The sequence below is a fragment of the Gastrolobium bilobum genome, unplaced genomic scaffold, assembly GCF_033153095.1.
Source record: "Gastrolobium bilobum isolate Gb01-03AN ecotype WA unplaced genomic scaffold, APGP_CSIRO_Gbil_v1 utg94646, whole genome shotgun sequence".
In the NCBI taxonomy this organism is placed as follows: domain Eukaryota; kingdom Viridiplantae; phylum Streptophyta; class Magnoliopsida; order Fabales; family Fabaceae; genus Gastrolobium; species Gastrolobium bilobum.
In genome coordinates this window covers 965-14,189 of record NW_026898292.1, presented here as the reverse complement: position 1 = coordinate 14,189, position 13,225 = coordinate 965, and the positions used below count along the sequence as shown (strand labels likewise).

The 13,225-nt window shown below is 41.0% G+C and overlaps 1 protein-coding gene across 1 annotated transcript; it reads right to left on the bottom strand.

The window, feature by feature from the left end:
• Window positions 1-887: 887 nt before the first annotated feature.
• LOC133314527 (uncharacterized) lies at window positions 888-2,969 on the bottom strand. The gene is made up of 3 exons (XM_061516011.1): window positions 2,340-2,969; window positions 1,866-2,273; window positions 888-1,715 (listed from the first exon to the last, which is right to left on the bottom strand). Exons 1-3 carry the CDS (start codon window positions 2,967-2,969, stop codon window positions 888-890), a joined length of 1,866 nt encoding a protein of 621 aa, XP_061371995.1.
• Window positions 2,970-13,225: the final 10,256 nt, after the last annotated feature.

Genomic DNA, 13,225 nt, shown 5'->3' with positions numbered 1-13,225 from the left:
TACCCCGAGTAAGCGTCCATGAAAGACAGCATTCGGAACCCGAATGAGCTATCGACCAATTGGTCTATGTTAGGCATTGGGTACGCATCCTTGGGGCATACCTTATTTAGGTCTGTGTAGTCAGTACACACCCTCCATTTTCCGTTTGGCTTTTTAACCATGACCACGTTAGATAACCAGGTTACGTATTGTATTTCCCGGATGAACCCTGCCTCCAGCAATTCCTTCACGTGACCTTCCAGCACCTGCCGCCGTTCCGAGCTGAGCTTTCTCTTTTTTGGGCCACCGGCTTTGAGCCGGGGTAAACAGCTAACTTGTGGCAACAGAAAGCAGGATCTACCTCGAAAATTTCTGAAGACTTCCAGGCGAACACATCACTGCTGCTCTTCAAACAAGCAGTGAGCTGGGCTTTCTCTTCATCTGCTAACCCTTTTCCAATCTTCGTGGTCTGCCCCTGCTCACCTATAATTATCTCTTCTAGCTCTCCATCGGGCTCCGGCCTTGGCATCTGGGCATCGTCCCTCATATCTAATTCCACCATATGAACGGAACTCTGCTTTGAGGGTTTACGGCTGTTCTGCTTAAGCACAGCTATCACTTCAGGATCCTTGTCTACCATTCGTACCGACTTGAAGTAGCAATCTCGGGATTCTTTTTGGCCTCCTGCTATGGTAAGCACCGTACCCTGCTTACCAACCATTTTGAGTTTTTGGTGCTTGGTTGAGACTAACATGTCCCAATTGTGGATGGTAGGTCTTCCCAGAATCACATTGTACTCTGAAGGGAAGTCGGCTACAATGAACCGCACCCTTTTGGATTTGTACGCCTCCTTAGTCCCCAGAGTTAGTCTGAGGTCAATATACCCCTTTGGGGTGGTATTGCGGCCATTACGCAATTAAAGCCGTGTTACATGGCTTCAGATCTTCCTCATCCAAATTCATTTTTTTGAATGCGTGCCATAAAATTATGTCAGCGCAGCTTCCATTATCTAGAAAAATCTTCTTAACTCTGCAATTGACCAGCGTTCCTGTAATTACCAAGCCATCGACATGCCCTGGCATCACATCCTCCAGCTCTTTCTTTGTGAAATATAACAACGGCGACTCTGTTTCTTCTTCTTTAAACTTGAGGCATTCCCTTATTGAGAGTACCACCCTCAAGTATTTTCGTCGGGCGTTCATAGTGTCTCCCCCGCCACCGAAAGCTCCGCTGATCACATTACACTTGAATTTCGGCTCCTGAAACTCGTCGTCTTCCCTGGCCGGCTTCTTACCCCGACCTTCTACTCTGAATTTTTTATCTTTGGTGGGGCTCATGAGCTGACACCCTCTCCTTTTTCTGTTTCTCCATCCTTGAGTCCGGATCAAATACTGTCGCAGCTTCCCTTCCCTGACATACCTTTCGATGGCGTCTTTGAGGTCCCAGCACTCATCTGTGGTGTGACCCGACCTGTCATGGAATGCACAGTATCGGGAATGGTCTAGTCCAGCTGGGTTCTGCAATGGTCGAGGTCTTTCCACCTTCTTCATGTCTGTTGAGGCGACCTCACGCCAAATTTGCGACCGAGGAGAATTTAGGGGGGCATATTTATCGAATCTCCCCCTGAGCTGAAACCTGTCATCTTGTCTTTTCCCTCGAAGTTCATTTGCTCGCCGACCTCCGAGCTTTTCTCCATGTCCAGGTTGATGTTTTTGGTCTACATTCTCTACCTCTATCTGTTCAAGCTCTAGGTATTTCTTAGAGCGTGTGTTGAACTCTACTAAGGTCCGAGGTGGCTCTTTATATATTGACTTGGCTAGCCGAGATGTTCCATGCAACCCGGCTATTACCAGATGTAAATGAACATTTTATGATAACCCGGGCACCTGCAAGGCGGCCAATTTGAACCGATCCAGGTATTTCTGCAGCATTTCACCAGGTTGCTTTTTAATCTTCCCCAACGCGAATTCTGATTTCGGCTGCTTCTTACTGGTGGCAAAGTTAAGCAAAAATCGTCCACCAAATTCTTCGAATGATCTGATAGACCCAGCTGGTAATGACAAAAACCACGCCTGGGCCGCACCAGTTAACGTGGTTGCAAAAAGCCTCATGATCAAGGGTTCTTCTATCCCCTTGATATACATAGCCGTGTCAAAGGCATCTAAATGTACTTGAGGATCCTGCGTTCCGTCATACTTGATCAGCTCGGATAAGTTCAAATTCTCCGGGTATGGAGCTTCTAGAATCTCATATGCAAAAGGACTGTCGTTATACTGTCCCCTATTATATTTCCTCTGATATACCCCGGTTACGTCACCCGAGTTTCAAATTATAGGTCCTTGATGGTGGGGATGGGGAACCTCGGCCAATCGTATCTCATCATGGGTGCTCTGCATCTCTTCGTGCCGAGGTTGCTGGTGATGACCCGGATTACCTCGGCCTAAAGGCTGCCGTTGTTGCTGATTGGAACCCGGGTTGGCCGCCATTTGTAGAGGTCGGCCAGCGTTAGTTCTTGCTAGACGCCGAGTTTGTTCCTGGTTGTCCTGCCGTGGGTTCGTAATCTGTAGATCAGTCATGACCTGCGTGATGGCTCGCTCAGGATCCGGGTTGGTAACCCACCATAGTCGAGCTTCCAATTCCCGAATCTGTCTTGCATCTGCTTGTCGCTGCAGCTCATTACGCTGCTCCAACTCCTCCATCCTTCGAAGAACTGCTGCCATAGCCAAATCCGTCACCTGTGGATCTGGAGCTACCGCGTTCGGATCGTCAATGGGTTGTAACCCTTGTACGTATGGTGCATCCGGATTGACCGCTGGAGTTGATGCTGAATCTGAGTGTAAATCACTAACGTGCACAGCCTCTGGATCTGGGATCTGTGGCATCTGCTGCTCCTGTTCTTCTAGATCTTCCCTGATAGGATGAGGAACCTGCAGGTTCCCAGGATCTGACGTCGAAGGTTGACGAAGACCACTCCTCGTAGCCCTTACCATTTCCTTAATTGGCTTTCTTAGAACGTTTGGTTATGGGAATTCCCCACAAACGGCGCCAATGTTCTGCCTGAGGCAGATGTGCCCAATGAAGATTGGGTGATTGATCTAGGATTTGAGTGCTTCTCTCTAGATACCTATGAATTAGGTACCTTGGGGATAGAAAATCACTACACACAATATGATGGCCTTAGCCTTGAGGGGTGTGTGTGTGCACTGTCGTGATTGCATAAAGTAGAGTAAAAAGATATATCCCATACCTGTGGCCTTTAGCTCCTATTTATAGTGCTTACCTGTGGGCTTGTGCTGAATATGGGCCTTACTCTGGTCCATAACAGTTTCGATAGTATAATGAACATATGTTTTGATGACAAAATAACATAGAAAGATTGTTGAATGAATTTGAGTTTGACAAAATGTTTAATGATAGTATAATGAACCCATTAACCATATATGGTTAAAAAGATACATGAGTCTAATATTATAATATATTTTTATATAAAAGTTTACAATTTATAAAATAAAAGATATGAATTTTGCATGAGTCTGCCAAAGAAAAGAGGATAGCATTAATGTTGTGATGTCATTAAACATATTAGATATAAGTAGTATTACAGGATTTTTGAATTTGAGTCTGAATAATAATACATGATAAATGCTATGACAATGAGGATTAGTCGGAAAACAAGCAATTTGTATTACGATTTTGTTTCGGATGGTGCAACGTCAAACTGGCCCAAAGGCTCAAGCCCAAACCTTTTGTCCACATCAGCCCTAATAACCCTTAACTTCCTTACCCCCAAGGCGACGATGCTCCCAAGATGAGACACCAAAATGTCTCATCTTGGGATCATAGCTCCCAAAGATGCCGCTCCAGATACTATAAGTGGTAACTACCCTTTGTCACACGCTGACATCGCCAGGCGCATAGGATGCATCACTGCTATCATAACAGTGTCTGCCACCTTAAGCCAACCCCAAGGAGAGTTGATCGTCTCCTCACCAACCCACACAGGACCAAGTCACTCTCCCTTATAAATACCCCCTCCACACACAAGGAGGGCATCTTATGTATTGTTATTCTGCTCATTTATATTGAGTCACACATACACACACCTGAACCCATTGTTATCTATTTGCACCATACTTGAAACAGTGCCTCCGAGCTTGGTCTCTAGTCTACCTATGCTAGAGGTATCATCCACACAGTGACTCAATCCCTAAATGAAAGAAAATGGCCTTGAAGGCCGTAGGCATGTGAGGATGAAAAACAAAATTTTTCAAGCGGAATAACACATGAAATCAAGATTCATGCTTTAAGACAGCATGATGTTACCTTTGTTTGTGATTCAAACACCAAGGAGATCAGTGTCAGGTTTAAAGGGTTCAAAAATGTTGATCCACACCACCCCACGTCAAGATGCAAGAACTCTTCTTGAAAAGCCACCAATTGATCACCACAAAAGCTTGCTAGGCATCCAATGTGTGAAGGAGGAGGCTAGGTAAAGGTGTTTAGAAGAGTGAAGTCTTCAGCATGAAAACTTCACAAAAGTGGGCATGGATGCTCTTAGAAAAGGCTAGGTTAATTCCAAAACACTTAGGAAAAAACCTAAAAAAAGTGGCACACCAAAAGGATGAGAGGAAGCAAGGATGCAATAAGATTTTTTTCTACAAATTCTGATCACAAATGGCGCACATAAAGGGAGAGAAAGGGTGGAGTTGTTGCAATTCAAAATTCCCAACAACCTAACAATCCTCATGAGACTAGATCTTTATCTAGTCAAAATTCTGACCTAATGGCCATCATATGGCCAGCCATCTATGCACCCCATTCAGCCCCAAAAGGGGTCCAGATACGTTGAGCAGTTGCATTCAAATTTGAACCAACTCACTCAATGATTCTCTCAACCAACCAAATCTGATTGGAGCTTATTTGGTTGACTAGATGACACTTATAATCACACCAAATCAGCGCCCCAAACAGCTCTTGGTGATCTCCAAAGATCTCCTCTTGATACAAGGAATTTGTTCCAACAAGATCTTATCTTATTCTTTTGTTATGAAACAACTTTTCATAGCCAATTCAAATTCAAATTCAAACATTTAAATTCAAATGTTCAAACATTTAAATTCAAAATTCAAATTCTGAATTTAAATTCTAAATTCAAATTTCAAATTCAAAATTCAAATTTTAAATTTCAAATTTCAAATTCAAAATTCGAATTTCAAAATTTAAATTCAAAATTCAAATTCAAAATTCAAAATTTAAATATTTGATAATTAATTTAACTAATTAAATTAATTAGTAATGTCTTGGACCATCCAAGCCCACTACAAGATCCATGCGCCCTTTTCCCTTTTAGGTGGGCTTCCAAACTTCTTCTTGGGCTAACAACCATTATTAGGCCCAATACCTTTAATGCTAGATCATCATGACAATAAGGTGTTAGTGTGTAACCCATTAGGTCCAACATAGCCACTGACATAAATGGGCTCGGGCCCAACAAGCCCACAACCCATTTAATGACAACACAGAGCACTAACAATATTTTGTTGCCCCAGAACTAGTTAGATTAATGACTTGATCATCCTATTACACATATTTAGTTGCCTTATACATTTCCTTTCGTCTCGGTTACCTTCCCATTAAACCTAGGGTGAGGTTACATATCAACCCTTGCGGTTTAGGGTAAGCTTTAACTCGAAATAGGGAATCTTCAATTTACTGACTCTAAAGGCAGATCATCTCATGATCTCTTTTACTATGCATAGATTCCCGAGTCTTGTAAATGTCAACCCAATTTTTCCGGTTTACAGATAACCTAATCCCTTACAGAGATTTGACGAATTCCTTCAGCTTATCACCTTAGGCCTGTGCTCTTTCAGGACATGCCCAAAAGTATACCTATGAGTCTCCATGTTTCAGGAAGATGAGGTATACAATCAAAACATGTCTTCTAGAACACAGTCTAGGTGACAACTTATGGTCTAAGGAAAGACATACCCAAATATTAAGAGATTGCTCTAATGATACTTTTGTAAGATTTCCTCATAGAGTCTCTTTGTGGGTCTGTTCAGTGCGAGCAATACCCTTATAGGTCCACCCACGACTTTAGCTAAGACATCTCCATATCTATAGCTCATGAGGTCTTTACCTTGTATCCGAATACAAGTAGATAAGTCGTGCTAGTCTTACCCGAGATTACTGATCCCCATTCTCAGTGTCTCTAGATTAGGAACATAAATTAGAAATAAACATCTGGTATCCTTAAATCCTCATGATCGTGATCTCATCACAGATACTCAATAGATACATATTTTATTCCAAGGGGTTTATCCAGTTACTCATATAATATATTAACAATAATATTGAGACAAAATATGAAACAGGATAAAGAGTGCTTATTATTTATTTGCGACAATATAAAAAGGTCCGCATATGTCCTAATCTAATCAAAAGATTGTCTCTAGGACATCCATATACTAACAAGCTCCCACTTGGCCTAGAGTCAATCTGACCTAAGTCGTATACCTAAAGTCTCATAATGACTATCATGTTTTCTCTGAGAAACAGCCTTCGTCAGAGAATCGGCTAGGTTATCATCTGTAGGAACATAATCCATCTTTACATCCATTCTATCAATGATTTTTCTAATCAGGTGATATCTGCGGAGCACGTGCTTACATCTTTGATGAGACCTAGGTTCCTTTGACTGCGCAATGGCTCCAGTGTTGTCGCAAAGCAACTGTATGGGCTCATCCACGCTTAGAACCACCCTTAGTTCATATATGAACTTCTTGATCCATACGGCCTCCTTAGCCGCTTCTGAAGTAGCTATGTATTTAGCTTCTGTCGTTGATTCTGCTGTAGTCTCTTGCTTGGAACTCTTCCAAGACACTGCCCCACCATTTAAGGTGAATACAAATCCTGACTGTGACTTGCAGTCATCTTTGTCACTCTGAAAGCTGGCATCAGTGAATCCTTTCACTGAAAGCTCATCAACCCCACCATAGACCAGAAACGCATCCTTAGTTCTTCTCAAGTACTTAAGGATGGTCTTGACTGCTGTCTAGTGACCTTTTCCAGGGTCTGACTGGTATCTTATCGTAATGCTCAAAGCATATGAGACATCTGGTCTTGTACATATCATGGCATACATGATGGATCCAATAGCCGAAGCGTATGGAATTCCACTCATGCGATCCTTCTCAGGCTGTGACTTAGGACACATAGCCTTGGAAAGATGTACCCTATGACTGACGGGAAGAAAACCACTTTTCGACCCTTCGATGCTAAACCTCTTTAGCATCTTGTCAACATACGTGGATTGAGATAAACCCAGCAGCCTCTTGGATGTATCTTTATAGATCTTTATACTAAGTATAAATGCCGCTTCTCCCAAATCCTTCATGGTGAAGCTTTTTGAAAGCCAATCTTTCATTGTTTGTAATGTGGGGATGTCATTTCCTATAAGTAATATGTCATCTACAAAAAATACCAAGAAAACGACATTACTCCCACTAACCTTCTTGTAAACACAAGATTCATCCTCGTTCTTGATGAAATCGTTACTCCTAACGACTTCATCAAAATGAATATTCTAACTCCTTGACTTTGACGATATCCTTTCACAACAACCTATCTTTGTAGGTTTGAACGTTGTCATTTGCATCAGTCTTTCTTTTAAAGATCCATTTATTACTGATAGGAACTATTCCTTGCAGTTTAGGAACCAAGGTCCATACCTTGTTTTGAGGCATCGAATCTATTTCAGATTCCATGGCTTCAAGCCATTTAGAGGAGTCAACATCCTTGACCGCCTCCTCATAGTTACTAGGTTCATCATCCTCGACGGTTTGTTGATTCTCAATCACAAGCCCATACCTCTCAGGTGGATAGATGACCCTAGTAGACCTACGGAGTTGTGTGTTTACTTCTCCATTGGAGAACATCGCCTGCGGAGCAGACTCGGGTTCCTCAATCTGTTCTTGTGATCCTTGAACTTCTTCAAGATCAATCTTACTCCCACCAGCTCCTTGAGAGATCAAATTCTTCTCAAGGAACTCAACATTCTTGGACACAAACACCTTGTGTTCATCCATGGAGTAAAAGTAGTATCCCTTAGTACCTTTGGGATACCCCACAAATAGACATTTAGTATTCTTAGCACTAAGCTTGTCTGATGCCAACGCTTTGAGATATGCTGGCGATCCCCATACCCTGAGGTAACTCAGGTTGGGTCTCTTACCATTCCATATCTCATATGGTGTGGTCTGAACAGATTTAGATGGTACCCTATTTCGAAGGTTTGCCGCCGTGTCTAAGGCATATCCCTAAAACGATTTTGGAAGTTGAGTCTCACTCATCATAGACCTGACCATGTCTAACGAGGTCCTGTTTCTCCTTTCACGAGACACCATTTTGGTGTGGTGTGTAAGGTGCAGTAAACTGCGAGAGAATTTCATTTTCTCTCAGATAATCCCGAAACTCATGGCTCAGATATTCACCACCACGATCTGATCGCAATGTCTTAATCATCTTGCCACGCTGTTTCTCTACTTCATTCCTAAACTCTTTGAATTTTTCAAAGGCTTCGGATTTATATCTCATTAGGTACACATACCCAAATCTTGATTTATCATCTGTAAAGATAATGAAATAGGAGTATCCTCCTCTAGCCTCTATAGACATTGGGCCACATACATCAGAGTGAATGAGTTCTATTAACTCACTAGCCCTATGACTCTCAAGCTCTTTGGGCTTGTAACGAGTCATTTTCCCAACTAGACAAGATTCACATTGTCCATAGGATTCCAAATCCATGGAATCTAGGTATCCATTTGCATGCATCCTGGAAAATCTTGTTTCGTTTATGTACTCTAGTCTATATTGCCAAAGATAAGATTGATTATCTGTCCTAGGTTATTTGACATCTACATTGAGCACTTCAGTTCCCATTTCCAAAACATATAAGCCATTTATTAAAGAAGCAGTACCAAAAACAATATCATTCGAAATGATAGAAAATGTACCATCCCTAATAGTGAAAGCAAAACCATCTTGTTCTAAACAAGAAATAGAAATAATGTTTCTAGAAATGCTAGGAACATAAAGACAATTATTCAAATGCAATAAGAGGCCCACAGGCAAAATGAGGTTGGTATCTCCAATAGCATGAGCAGCAATTCTTGCTCCATCACAAACGCGGAGGTCCACCTCGTTCTTCTCCAATCTTCTAGGGCTCCTAAGCACCTACAATACACTGCAGATTATGAGAACCACAACCGGTATCCAATTGTTGTCAAATTTAGCAAGTGCACTAGTCCAACAAGTAATAAAATGATGAGTAAAGATCATTCCCACGAGGAATTGTGCCAAGCACTGACTAACCAAATGTTGTTAAGTTGAATCAACCAAAAGATTATAAATTGCATTTAATTCTTGTCACCAAAAATTTAGTTTGAAAAAAATTAAAGAATTGATAAACAGATAAAGTGTGAATATAATTTAAAGCAAGTAGTCAGATGTCAATTTCTCTCAAGAATGAATTTATGGATGAATCAATTTCCATGATGAGTATCTACTATGTGATGTTGATCAACCTTTTTCTTATCATCTCAAGATGTAATGTCTTACTACCCTGATAGACACATTAATCAGAAACACCAATGTCTTGGTGATTCCTTTCTTAATACATGCATTAATAACTAAGGTATTAAGACCACATCAGAATCCTAGCATTAATGTCTCGACTACTAGAACACTAATGATGAAGTTGTCAAAAATATAGAAACAATGTAAACATGTCTGTTCTACACTATTTATCAACATGAAGAAAAGAATAACAAGAGAAGAAAGATCAAACTCCATTGCCATGTAGTGAGTCTTCAATCTCCAAGTACAATTACATAAGAAACTAACTAATACAAGAACTAAGTCCTAATGAATTTTGGAATTTTTTTAGAGAGAAGTCAGATCAGAGGATCTGATATAGGAGAGAGAGAGATAGGAAATCAGAACTGTGACAATTGTGAAGGCCCTTGCCTTATATAGTGTTACAATTTACAACTGAAAAATAACATGGGCGCTAAAACGTTCTAGATGGGCATTTTAGCGTCCATGTTTGACGGATGTCCAACTGCTTTCAACTAACTTGGGCGCTAAAACGTATACTGTTGAACGTTTTAGCGTCCATATCTGGTGACTGCTCAACTGCTTTCAACCAACTCCAACGCTAAAACGCTTGTCTTGGACGTTTTAGCGTTGGAGACCAGAGTCTTTTTCCAACAGCAGGGCACTAAAACATTTGATCAGAAAGTTTTAGCGCCCAAGACCAGCAACTTCTTGTCCTCGGATTGCAGCAGCGCGCTAAAACGTTCTGTGTTGGACGTTTTAGCGCTCAGCACCAGCAAGTTTTTCCTTCAATTTGCAGCAGCGCGCTAAAACGGTCTTTGAGGGCGTTTTAGCGCTTGGCACTTGGGCATTCTCTCTTTCTCCAAAATCTTCTTCCTTCTTTCTGCTGCTTCTTGAGCTTCATTTCCCTACAAGATAGTGTAAATTTTCAACAGAGCTTTCAGAACTTGTACTTGAGGGATTTCCAGGACATTAACCTCTTTTCCATCCCATTAATCACACAAATTGATACTAATTCATGCTGAAAAACCTGATGAACCAGGGGTTTATCACAATTCCCAGATTTGGACATTGCTGTCCTCAGTAATGATATACAGCAGAAAAAAATTCAAGATTCTTTACAATTGAAACTCATGAGAATGGACTTCAATTAACAACAGATCACATTGATACAACTTACAACCATGCAATCTTTTATTCTTATGACTTGCCCAACATCATATGTGGGTTTTCAACAGATCAGTAAAGATGACATACAGAGACTTTCCAAACAACAACACCCTCTTCACTAGGAACTTCTCAAAAATTGTGAGAATTTGACTCTCTTGCACACTAGTGTTTAAGGATGTACTTATCACTCATTCTTCACTGCACTCAAACTGCTATATGCTTGCCTATCTTCTCACTGTTCACAGTAACAACAATTTTTAAGGTAGAGCAAAAAGGACTTGGTATGATTGGCAATGAGGCTTGGTGTGTGGCTTGACTAGAGGTAGGAATTTCTGTAAAAGGGGAAGTTCAGATCAAATGAATCAGATTCAGATAAGAGGGAATTCACAGCATTTATCAATTTCTTCCTAATTCCCCTAACTTTCCTCCTTTTCATTCCTTGTTCTTTTCTTTGAACCTTTCTTCCTCCTTTTCTTCCTGACACTTTGTGTCTTTAACAAAAATTTTCTTTTTCTTTCTTTTTCTTTCAGACACTTTGTGTCTTTAATACTTCCCTCTGTTTCATTCCACACTTTGTGTTTCATACCCTTTTCTTTCTTTTCCTTCTTTCTTTCCTTTATTTCCAACACCTTGCATTCACTTATTGCAAAAACATTTTCCTCCCCACAGAACACTCCATCCCTTATCCCTTATCTGAAACTTTTAATCTGAAGGATTGGAATAAATGTGGTTCTTGGTTTAATAGACAACAGGCTAGGCTCAAATGTTTTCATGCAATGGGAACTGAAGGGTTGGCAATTTAACTTTCTGGTTCAAAAAGGAAATGCCTCTATCATTTCTACCCTAAACATCATCAACTATTCCAAGCAAGAAACAAGGCAAGTTCTAGAGTTACTCATGCAGTGAAATGCTCTCTGAACAAAAAAAAAATTCTGTATAGGCTCAATTACCTCACAGTTCAGAGTGCATGCTTGACTTCCTCTATATGCATCAAAACTAATCTCTCTACTCTTACACATTGAATGAGTCATGCAATCATTTCATTTCTCAACATGCAAGGCATAAGATTGTATCCTTAATTTGATCAATCATCTAAAATTCTGATCAGTCAAATCCTCATGGAATTTCATATAAAAAAAACTGAATTCCAAATTCTGAACTACAACTAACATCTAAATTACACTAAAAACTTATTCACAAAGAAAAACTAAAGAAAAGAGATTGAGATGTTTCCCTGTTTTGGCTCATCCACTCGTGTGATATCTCCATGAATTCTGCATGCCATTCAATCACACCCCAATTCCCAGATTTAAACGTTGATGTCCCTAGCAACTAATTTAAATCTAAACAGCAGTGGATCACTGAAACACATTCATATATCATTCAATAGCATCAGTACTATCAAAATGTGTATAAAGCAAAACAGTGAAATTCAATGTACTTAACTAATGTACAAAATAACCAACATAACAAAATGTAGCTAAAGTAAACTACAATAAAACCATATAATAAATAATGTAAAAACATCAGGAGACTAGTCAGTCTCTGACTCCTCCTCATCAGTGAAGATAAAATCTGGTCCTGGATCAGTAGCAGGCAACGGGTTGTACTCATTATCAGCGGCCTGGTCTTCTTTTATAGCGGAAGCATCACCAGCAATCAGATCATCATCAGCAGTAGCAGCAGTAGCAGTCTGGGCAGCAGGAGTCTCTCCCTCAGTGGCCTGAGCAGCATGGGCAGAAGTAGCAACATCAGCAGTCTCACTCGTATCAGCAGCATCGTCATAATGGGTGCGGACGGCTGCCTCGAATGCGTCTTCCTCATCAGAATGAGGGTAAACAGCAGGCTGGAATGCAGCTGGCTCTAATCCCTGGGCCTCACATACAGCGGTCAACATCTTAAACATGTGAGTATGAAATGTTTGCTGACTCGTCTGCATAAACTTGAGATGACGGCGTAAATGCCCCATACGAATGTCAGTGTTGATCAGCCACTGCTCCCCTGATTTTATCCTCTGTTCAAGCTCATAATCTGCTTCAGCCATGGATTTCCTGCCAGGTGTCAGCCCTGTGGGTCCCTCTCCTCTAATCCTCAGCTTTGCCCTAATCAGCTTGGCATCAACGATTGGGTGCAATTTAACTGGCACCCCATTATCAGTAATATCCACACCAGCTTTCTGGTACAGAAGCTGGATCAGAGAATAGTGACCCAAGGCAGCAGAACTGCTATCAGAGTGAGCTATATCATATATGCTGTCCTGAAGAAGGATGGGAAGCTCCATTTTCCCTTTGGTCATGATAGTGTGAATCAAGACAGTTCTCATCAGAATTACCTCCGCTTGGTTGGAGGAGGGCATAACATTTGAGACTACAAAATGGAACCACACTCTAGCTTCCCCATTCAGCTGCCTCAACCAAAGCAATTTAGGATTTACCTTATCCTTGGTTGTCTCCCA